At 48.6% G+C, this 11,142-nt stretch overlaps 1 protein-coding gene across 1 annotated transcript; it reads right to left on the bottom strand.

Moving 5' to 3' along the window:
* Window positions 1–2,485: 2,485 nt before the first annotated feature.
* LOC123161569 (uncharacterized) lies at window positions 2,486–7,761 on the bottom strand. Its single transcript, XM_044579376.1, has one exon. It carries the CDS (start codon window positions 6,137–6,139, stop codon window positions 3,125–3,127), a length of 3,015 nt encoding a protein of 1,004 aa, XP_044435311.1. The 5' UTR covers window positions 6,140–7,761; the 3' UTR covers window positions 2,486–3,124.
* Window positions 7,762–11,142: the final 3,381 nt, after the last annotated feature.

Raw genomic sequence — 11,142 nt, 5'->3', positions numbered from 1 at the left:
CCGCGGCGCCCCGCGCCCGCACCCGATGAAGATGCCACGCCGCCCCATCGCGCCAGAGGAGGAACAAGCCCCGTCGCCGCCGCCGCCGGTCGGGCGAAGCCCGGTCGCGCCCCCTGGCGGCGGCGAGGGGAGGCCGGCGGTGGGTGGATCCGGGAGCCCTCCCCGGCCGCCTCGCGGGTGGCGGCGCGGGAGGGTAGGGTTCGGCTGGGTCGAGCGAGCCGATCCAGCCTAGGGTTTCCAAACTAGTTCCTTTCACTGGTGTGGTAGATAAACTGGGAATGCGAGGTTCTGTTATCTTGTTATCCTAGTCTTCCTTGAATCGAATGAATCCTTGGTCCTATACTGGGCTGTTATTCATGGATATTTTGCTTTTAACTTGGATATTTAGCTTTCATTAGCTTCTAATGTTGGTGACATGCCCACACTGAAGCAAAATCATTTAGAGCATATAAGCAGATGCACTGTCCAACCTGGCATTCTGCACCTCCCAAAATCAGGTCCTCATCCCAATCATTCCACTGAGTTTGGGCCACAGATGGCCCATGCCAATTAGTTTGTCAAGCTGAGATCCAATGTTATGTGTGCAATCTCATGGCATTTTTCCGACCAGTTGCTGTGCCGTGTTACAGAGAAATTCATCAGACACTGACAGGGCTCTCCCTCATTTTTTTCAAGGGATAAGTCGAGATTGACGCATCGAGAAGATAGATAGAAGAGGCCAAGAAAGGCCAACCGTTTTACAAACCCTTTTACAAACCCCTCCACGGCTATAAAAGCCTTAAATCCACATGCGGATTACTCACCCAGGTCCTCCCTATCTACCATACAGATGACTGAACCCCGTTCCCGAAGAAGGCCGGCCGCTCTCCAATCTTGTGCCTCCAACTCGATCTTCACAAGCACTTTCTCAACCGATGGCAGGGCTCCATTGAACACTATGTCGTTCCGGTGTTTCCACAACTGCCAGAGCACTAGAGTAATAACAGTCCACGTCTCCTTCCTCATATGGTTTTGCGGGTGCAGATCTGTCCACCATTTCACAAGGCTTGCATCCAATGTTGGCGTCCAGTCCGGTCTCCCCCATGTGCTTGTGATCTTGGTCCACACTTGCCTGGCGAAGACACACCTAAGAAACAGGTGATCTAAAGTCTCCGGAGCTTGGTCACAAAAAGGGCATGCCGATGGGTGCGGCAGCTGTCGGCGCTGCAACCGATCCGCGGTCCAGCACCAATTCCGCGTCACCAGCCACGTGAAGAACTTGCATGCCGGCGGTGCCCGCGATTTCCAGACTTGGGCAGCTCCGCCCTTCTCTATTCTTCCCGCAAAATGTGCGCGGTATGCCGACTGGACAGAGAAACTGCTCGTGCTCTCCCATGTCCATGTGATTGTGTCATCCACACCTTGCACCAGCTCGATGTTCTGAGTCATGTCTACCAAAGTGATGAACTCAAGTAATGCTTGCGTGCTCATATCCGGTGAGACATCCTGCCACCATCCGTCCGTGATCGCTTGACTGACCGTCTTTTTCCGTCCCGGTTTCTTGACCATGGCATATAGGTGCGGCATGGTATCTTCAATGCGACCGTCCCGGAGCCACCAGTCCGTCCAGAACCGCACCGTCTTCCCATCCCCAAGCGTGCATCTTGTGGCTGCTTTGTATATGCTCATAGATTCTTCGGGTACTTGCAAGTTAAGAGCACCCCATGGCCGGTTTGGCTCTGTCCTTTGCAACCACGGCCACCTGGCTCTAAGCGCTGTGTTTAGCAGGCGCAAGTTTGGCACGCCTAATCCACCAAACTCTTTTGGCGCACAGACTTGGTCCCATGCGACGATGCAATGCCCGCCATGTACATCTCGTCTGCCCTTCCACAAGAATCCCCGACAGATTTTATTAGCGGCTGTGATGGTTTTGATAGGTAAGTCGAGCGCCATCATCGCGTGCATTGGCATGGATGAAAGGGTAGTTCGCAACAGCTCTAATCGTCCGGCTCGATAAATCAACCAGGCTCTCCCTCATGGGCTCTGCTGATGGAATTTCATCACAGAAACCAGGAAGGGAGGTCCTGGTAGTCCCTCCAAGGACCTACTCCTTCCTCTCTTGCAAAAAAGAAAGAAAGTTGGCTTTATAATATAAAGCGGGGCGAAAGCCTTTTTCGGTAAAAAGAAAGAAAGATTTTTGTCCTGCCATATTTCTCCCAAAATATCCTCATACTTGAACATCATCTATACGCAAGAACAACTCAGAATCCAATGAAGGTATCAGTGTCTCTGTGCTGATAAAATGCTAGTGACACGCCTTGTAGTAACCCACTGAATTGCTTCATTTTCAAAAAGACTACTCCCTCCATTCCAATAAATAAGGCACATGTATTTCAAAATCAAAATTTGACCATAAATTAGAAAAATAGTATATATATCTTGTGACTTCAAAATTATACCATTGAAAACTTCTTTCGAATACGAATTTAGCAGTATAAACCCAGGTTTGGTTGGTCTAATTTATGGTGAAAGTTTAATTTTAAAATGTGTGTGCGCCTTATTCATTGGAATGGAGGGAATATTTAGCTAAAGATACATCCTCGCTTTAGAAGATTACTCATATTTCTCTCTTTCAGTATGTTCCAAGAAATGAGTCTATGCAGGGTGTTTTGCCCCTCTCCACTAGGTGGTTATTTTGTTGTTACTGCAAATTTGGATATTATCAATTAGCATTCTCCACCACTACAAATATTGCATTCCTGGGTTCCCATATGACGTGAATGTTCATGCATAGCTATCCAGGCAAACAAGTTTCACTTCAGAAGGCAATTCCACAAATTGTTAACTAAGGAAGGAGAACTACTTCACAGCTCATAGTTTTCATCTGTATTGTTTTTTGCTCACATTCAAAGAATGCACCAAATGATACTACATGATGGCCTTGAGCAAGCATAAAACACAAACTGAAACTATGGACTACTTCACAGCTCACAGTTTTCATTTGTATTGTTTTGTGCTCACATTCAAAGAATGCACCAAATAGTATTACATGATGGCCTTGAGCAAGCATAAAACGCAAACTGAAACTATGGAGGTTGTGTTCATCTCATGATAAACTAAACAAATGTCACAATTGAGACTACTCTTACACAGGCAGAGGCCCTTGTCCTGGTCTCCCAATAGATGGTTGACTGTTTGAATCAATTCCAAGCAGAGACGAGGTCTTCAGACATGGCACTGATGGCACCCACTGTTTTCCCTTCTTCTTCGCTAACCGTGCCACTTCGTCAAATGACAACAAGACATGAATGACGATGTAGATTATCACGGCAATGACGAGCGCAAAAATGTACGCAGATGTCTTCAACTTCCTGCAGCTGCCCGCGGCATATGCCCCAAGTAAACCAAGCAAGTCCAAGACCATTGCTGTTTTCATGGCAAAGAGAGATCTCTTGTGCTTGCTTATTGTGTTGTTCAGCAGGAGGATGACCATGACCATTGAGGCCATGAATGCTGTAGCGTTGCAATAGAAGAATACATTGTACCGTGTTAGGTTGGTATCATGGAGGATTGGGTCACCTGCAAAATGGCCATCCTGGTCATCAGGCCAAACTCCTCCTGGCGGAAGCAGACCGGCTTGGTATGTGACAGTGACTGCAAGAGTTCCAATCAGCATCAAATCTTTGCGCCATTTGTGCTCTGTTCTCTTACTATCAGTATCATGTATACTTCTCGTGTGATTCATTGATGGATCTTGGTGCTTAGAAGGCCGCAGCAACTCATTCCACTTATCTTTTGGTGTCAGAACCAGGACTTGAATTATGACATAGACAAACACTGCAAGAACAACAAGAATGACATAGCCAGATGTTGACACTTCTCTGCAGCTTCCAGTAGCAAAAGCACCCATGAGGCTGATCAGATCAATCAATACGCATGCACATAGCGCATGGCACCTCAGACCTTTGTTGCATAGCCTCTTGTTAACAAGCAACAGAATTACTGCCAGGGATGCCATGAAAGCAGTAGCATTGAAGTAGAAGAACACCCTATAGCGGTTCCGGAACTCGTCACGAAACACTGGATAACCTGCTCGGTGGCCGTTAGTCCAAAAGCCACCTGGTGGGCTTATACCAGTTTGGTATGTGATAGAAGCTGCTAGAATTGCGAGCAACATCAGAAACTTGCGCCTCTTCTGCAAATCTGTTTTTTCTTCAGGAGTAGGTTCAGAAGAACTAGGATTTTGGGAGGTTAAATCTTTTTTTTCTTCAAGAGTAGGTTCAGATGAACTAGGATTTGGGGAGGTTTCTGCCATGGAAACCCCAGTATTCCCTACTGTGCTCTCAGTACTCCCTGCTGTGCTCTCAGTACTCCCTGCTGTGCTCCCAGTATTCCCTAGTGTCCTCTCATATAGAATATGAAGTACAACATAGACGAAAACTAGGAGGACTAGGACGAACACATAAATGGATGTTGAGAACTTCCTGCTGCTTCCAGCGACGTAGGCTCCCATAAGACCAAAGAGCACAAGTGTCATTGCTGTTTGCAGTACATAACGCTTCATGGCATGAATGGTAATCAAATGGCTCTGGAGTAGGATGATGATGGCCAAAGAGGCTACAAATGCTGTGGCATTGCAATAGAAGAATGCCTTGTAGCGCTTGGGACTAATGGTCTCCAAAATTGGATCACCAGCAATATGCCCATCACTGTTATCTGTCCAAAAGCCTCCTGGTGGATTCAGCCCAGCTTGGAATGTGACTGTGGCAGCAAGGATGCCAAGTAATAGAAGGTATGTGCGCAACTTCTGGAAATCCTTACCATCAGTGCCTGGAGTGCTGTTGTCTGACTGATCTTTTACTGGTATGGGAGGTTTTAACAAGTCAGCGATGAAAGTCCTCAGCTGCTGAACCATTTCTTTATTTCTCTTTTTCACACGAGTGATGGTGTTTGCAATACATGCCAACTTAGACAGAGCAGGCTCAATACACTGGATGATGAGGTAGAGCAAGACTGTGGCAACAAGTGCAAAGACATAGATAGATGTATGTACCTCCCTGCAACTTCCAGCAGCATATGCCCCCATAAGCCCAAATAGACTGACTACCACACACAACCGCAGAGCATTTGACTTGACAACAAGATCCACCGCTGTTTGACTGAGGACCATGATGATGATGACAAGTGATCCAGCAAAAGCAGTGGCATTGCAATGGAAGAAGGCCTTGAATCGGCGTGGATAGTGGTCTCGCAGCACCGGATCACCAGGAATGTGGTTCTTGTTGTCATCAGACCAGAAGCCACCTGGAGGGGTTAGCCCTGCCACATATGTCACTGTTGCTACCAATGTAGCAAGAACCAGCAAGGAGCTGCGATTTCTTTCAAGATCTTCCTCTCTGTCTGCAGCCTCTTTCTCCTTTTTCTTCTCTTCTTCTGCAAGAACCTGCACGGGGCTGCCATTTCTTTCAGGTTCCTCCATCTGGATTGAAGTCACTCCCTCATCGGCTACCCTCTCTGCATTTGAAGCCTTTTGCTCATCTGGTTTTGATGACGTGAAAATGTCCCCCAGAGTTCCCTTCCAACGTTTACTGACACCGGATAGAAATTTTCGCAGCCGCTCAGGTGCCAGGTGCTTGAAGAACACCTCATGGAGTGTGACATAGGCGGAGATGCCAAGGAGTAACACCCAGATGTAAGCAGAGGTCCTCACCTCCCTGCAGCTCCCAGCGGCGAAGGCCCCCATGAGCCCCAGTAAGCCAAGAATCATGGCGAACTGGAGCGCGCGGAGCCAGGCCGCCTTGTGGGTCAACTCCCTCAGCAGGAGCAGTATGAGCACCAGGAGCGAGGCCCCGAACGCCATGGTGTTGTAGTAGAAGAAAGCAAGGTACCGCCTGGGGTAGCTGGACTTCATCACGATGTCGCTGGCGACGTGGCCGTGCTCGTCGTTGTGCTGCCAGAAGCCGCCCGGCGGGGCCAGCCCCGCCTGGAACGTGATGGCCGCCACGAGGATGGCCATCAGCACCAAGTACTTCCTCAGCTTCCATAGGAGCTCAGCCTCCTCGTCGGCGCCCTCTTGCTGCAGCTGCTGCGGCTCGTTGAGAGTGTTGCCGGCAGCTGCAGGGGCATGGGCATTGCCATTCTGCTCTCCGGGATCCTCCATGGCTCTGAGATTCCTTGAAAATCTCTAGCTCCTCTCTAAAGATTGTAGCGTATGTGGGTCTGCGTGGGTTTGCGAGACTGAGGTGGGGTGTGTGGGGTTTGCGAGACTGAGGTGGGTTTGCGAGACAAGATAAAGAACTTCAAAGCCACATCGCAGTCCCACCCAGCCCACCAATAATATCCCATGGACAAAAACCTGGACCGTTTCAAATAGCCGAATCTTCGCCGGTGTGGCCATATGAGCAAGTACAATAAATCTGAGTGAGCGGGTTATAAAAGAAGGGGAGAGAGAAGGTAAGCGGGCTCTTCGTGAAAAGTCAGCTCTAGCACGTGCTCCTAGGCACTTTGTGAGAATGAAAGGTGGGCCACATAATAAAAAAGTAATATACTCTTTTGATCTACTATTATACATGTTAACTATAAGATGGGCTGTAAATGACATGGCACTGGCTTATAGTCGACAGCTGGCTATACTATTAACCATGCTCTAAAAGCGCAGCAATCCTTTTCTGCAGTCTACTCCTAGTGAGTTCTAGCTTCATGCAGCTATTTAATACACTCCTACCTATAATTTGGAGCAGCACAAACTTAGTACTTATGTGGGCAAAATGTGTGCTGGGTTCAGATAATCTCAGATTACAGCATATTTATAACATCCATGCATGCCTACCGTATAGCAATAGGATACCTTGTATTATTCGCAAGCCATTATACAACTTGCCCAACAAACATCCAAGAAAGCCTGTCGATACTACTCCGTGCCTGTGCCTGTGCCTGTGTAGTATCCAGCGAGAATCGTGCTAGATTTACTTTATTTATTAAGTGCAAGCTAATATATAATGCCATTCAAGTACCAGGTTGCTACAGGGACAGAGGTCGGCATGTTTTTAAGTCCGGCCAGGACGACAAGACAACAAGCTGCGACCAGATGTATGCATCCTCGGACCGAAGACTGGGCTGCCAATGCCCAAGTCTGCGTGCCTGTCTCCTGGGTCCTATCACCAACCGCTTAAGATTATGCAAATCCATTTCCCAATAGTTTCACACGGCAAGCAGAGGAGGGAGTGGCCTTTTCTGAACTTTTGCACATTGATAACTGAAATACCCACGTTCGTTGCCTCGAAAAAAGTGTAGAAAATACCCATGCCCAAGCAACCCCATCATACAGCGCGAGCGCAATGAAACGCAAGAAGATAAGAGCAAGCAGCTGGGCACATGCATACCTGTCACAGTAGCAGGCGCCTCGGGCACTGCAGCAGCGCAGCGCACCGGGTCAATTAGGATTTTCTTGCACGCGTTACCCTCGAGCACCTGCCGGGCCATGCTGCCGGCGCATTTCGTCGAGCATCTGTCGGGCTATGCCGCCGGGGCATTTCGTCGAGCACCTGCCGCGCGCTCCTCGCAAGCTGCACCGTGCGCCCACCAGGCCACTCCGTCGCAAGCTGGCCACCTCCTGCATCGAGGCGTCCCAGCGGCAGCGTCGCCGGTGGGAAACATGCTGTGGGTGCGCTGGTGCCGGGCAGAGCGATCAGCTGGACCATCAGCGAGAGAACTCCCGGAGCCGTCTTGTGTCACTGAGGTCGATGTCACCGATGACGTTCATCGAGTGATGCGAGACCCTGATGTCAGCCAGACAACGCGTGATGCAAGAAGAGGGGCTGTGTGAGCCGGGCTTGCTGGACAGCGGGGACCACTTGTAAAGGCAACTCCAAGCATCAAATCGGAGACGGACACCTCGGACACATCAAAGATCCACGGACACGTCCGTGCAGAGGATTGGCGCGGCCATCCAACTCGGTGCATCAAACGCCATTTCAAATTAATCTTTCACAAGAATGGATGAAAATAGTATTTATTAAATTTTGATATATTTATAACCAAAAGGACAAAATTTAATGAAGTTCAAGCACCGAATGAATTTTGAACCAAAATTAAACTAAGCGAGGTACCAGACGGTGACCTCGCGGGATGGGCTCTGAGGCCGTCAACACCTCCATCATCAGCCAGTTTGTCGTCATCATCCTTCTAGTGGCGAACAACCTCCCAGGAGTCGCGGCAGCCCTGGTCGATCCTGATGCAACCGCTCCGCCTCACGCAGACAATCAACCACGTCCAGCTGGCGATGACGGTCGGGCATGGACTCCAACCCGCACGCTCCAGCCCTTGCCCTTGTTGGCAAGGGCACGAGCGACTCGCTCGGACTCGGCCAGTCTGATCTTGTAGAGTGGATCGCTGATGATGACCAACATTCTCTTAAACGTTTTCTCGTTGGCGCTTCTGTATGCGCAAACTCTTGGTCTTGCTCATGGCGGAGGGAGTGGAGGCACATGTGCCGGAGTGTGTTCTCCTGATACCAGGGATCAAGGATACCTTGCATTTGTGAGTTCTGCCAGGGGCTAAACGCCTAGTCAATCCACTATCAAAGGCACACAAAAAAGTAAGGACACGAGGGATTTTATACAGGTCCAGACCGCCATGTTAGTGTAAAAACCTATAACGTGTTGGTATTGATATAATCTGAGAAATACAAGTGCTCCGGTGTTGCAAAGATGGTGGTCCGGGTGAGACCAGTATTGGTCGGGGTACTAGCAAGAGTGCCCGAACACTCCTATCTCTACTCTTCTTCTTAGCTATTAGTCTTCTGCTCAATGGTGGTTGCTGGTAGTGTTGCGGGTGCTAACCTGCTTCTCCCTCTTTCGACCTTGGCCCTCCCCTTATATAGGACCGGGGTACCACATTTGGTCGGTAAAAATATGTGTGTTGTTATACAAATAATGGTCAGTTGAGGCATCCCGCTTGCCTCTGTCACGTAGCGGTAGATGACCTGATACTGGAGCGTGTGTCATGGTTTTGTCACGGCAAATGTCCCCATAGGAGAACTAAGTGGTGATGTCATTGCTGCTAGGTGTAAGCTTGGACGGGGTTGACCGGAACCGAAAAACACGAGTTTATCCAGGTTCGACCCCTCACGACGAAGGTAAAAGTCAACTCGTGCTTGATTGCTATTGATGATGATGATAATTACAATGGTGCTATTTCTCTACCTAGTTTTCCAGAGATTATAACTTGTATGTCCCTTTGGGCATCCCAAGAACCCCTTATATAATAGGCCGAGTCCCTAGCTTACAATGGATTCCGGGTTGTAACCATAATCAGAGTCCTACTCTAAATCGTGTAGATCTTCTGCATCTTCCAAGTTAAGAGAACTTCTTTTTTTGAGGGGGAGTTAAGAGAACTTCTGGCTTGGGATTTATCGTAAGCCGGCTCCCCTGGGTCAGGTTTTCCTTACAAGCCCATGGACCAGTCGACATCTCTTCCAATGCTAACCGGTGTGGGCCTTCTGGATCTTTGAGGGTCTCAACCCAGGTCGGGTTACACTTCCAGGCCTTCGCCGAGTTTCCTCTGGCTGAGTCTCGCACGTGGGGAGTATCCCAACATTAGCCCTCGAGTTAGATTGGATTTATTCCTTTCCCTGAAAATAAGAGTAAGCAAAAAGTATCAAGGACAAAAATACGGGTCTCACCTGCAAGAGTCAGCTTTGGCCCATGCTTCGAGCTAAGACGTTCCTTATTCCACCTCTCGGCCATTTTCATTGGTCATGAATACTTCTTGCATACTTATCTTTTATTTTTGCCCGTTCTCTTCTGGTACTCCCAATCCAGGCCAAATCATGTCAATGTGAGAATCGAGGCACCTTCTTAGCAAAAAGTTATTGCGCCACCTAGGGTTTTGTCGTGAAATTGTCATGTCAGATGTCCTAATGAAAGGACTTAGTCGTGGAGCCATCGCAACTAGGAAGCTTAAAGGGGTTAATCGGGACAAAGGACATGGGGTTTATACTGGTTCGGCCCCTTACGGTGAAGGTAAAAGCCTACGATCCAGTTTTGAGTGCGATTGCTTATCTCTGGATTACCAGGGAGCGAATCCGCTTGACCTAGTTCTCGATCTGATGTTACTTTCCCTGAACCGCCGCCGGGTTGTCCCTTTATATACGGAGGTTGGCGCCCAGCGGCTCAAAGGGTCCCGGCCGGCTCATAAACAGTGTCCGACTCGGTCTCTCTCTATTCTTGCCTTAAAATACAAGTTATATATGGCGGTTTATCTCTACGGGCCTTGAGTCGCCTTTGGGCTTGGGCCCTTAACTGAACCGCCATCTTCCAGTGTCGTCTTGGGCTTCAATAATCGTCATAGGTATAACCCGGCCCCTCCTGGGCGGGTCATACCTAATAGTTATATCCCCAACATTAGGCCCAGATTGATTTGAACTGGTTCATGTCAATCTTCAACACTTGAGAAAAATCTTCTGCTCTTTGTTTGTACAAATTTTTTGTAACCCGCCATGACGTCATCTGTCTTTAATTCGCACTTTGTCCAACATATCTCAACGGATCCTTATCTTAATGACCATCTCGAGAATCGATGCGTCCTTGTAGCTGGATAACCATGTTTTCGGCCTCCTCATTTTTCGTGCCCACTTAAGAGCCTTTCCTTATAAATAGGCACGACCAGTCTTTCCTCATTCTCCCCCTTTCCATCGTCTTCCACCTCTCGCAACCCTTCTGCCGCTCGAGCTCCGCCGCCACAGCACCACACCTCATCTTCCTCAACCTGGGCCGCTGCATCAACCTGAGTCGATCCAGAGAACGACGACGACCCTCCGCAGTAGATCTATATCTGTAAGTTCCTGCCTTCCTGCACCTTAGATCCACATTAGGGTTTCTGCCTGTTCTTCGTGTTCTTCACTGTTTCTTCGTAGTTCCTCCACTGCAGCCTCTTTTGATCCAAAAGTAGTATAGAACTCATGCGGTAGTTGTTTTGCGTCCATTTTTTATACTAGCAGATCCCTTTTTTCTGTAAAGAAGCCTCATTAGAACTCATGAACTTATCTGAACTGGTTTTTTAGGTCTAGATTACTTCCTTTTCCTGAACAACCGTTGATCCAAAATAATAGCTGCAGCCGCTGAAACTTGTTTGTGAAACACTTAGGCAAAAACTGTATTTTGT

The sequence above is a fragment of the Triticum aestivum genome, chromosome 7B (genome assembly GCF_018294505.1).
Source record: "Triticum aestivum cultivar Chinese Spring chromosome 7B, IWGSC CS RefSeq v2.1, whole genome shotgun sequence".
NCBI classification, from domain to species: domain Eukaryota; kingdom Viridiplantae; phylum Streptophyta; class Magnoliopsida; order Poales; family Poaceae; genus Triticum; species Triticum aestivum.
This window is presented reverse-complemented; position numbering and strand designations above follow the sequence as displayed.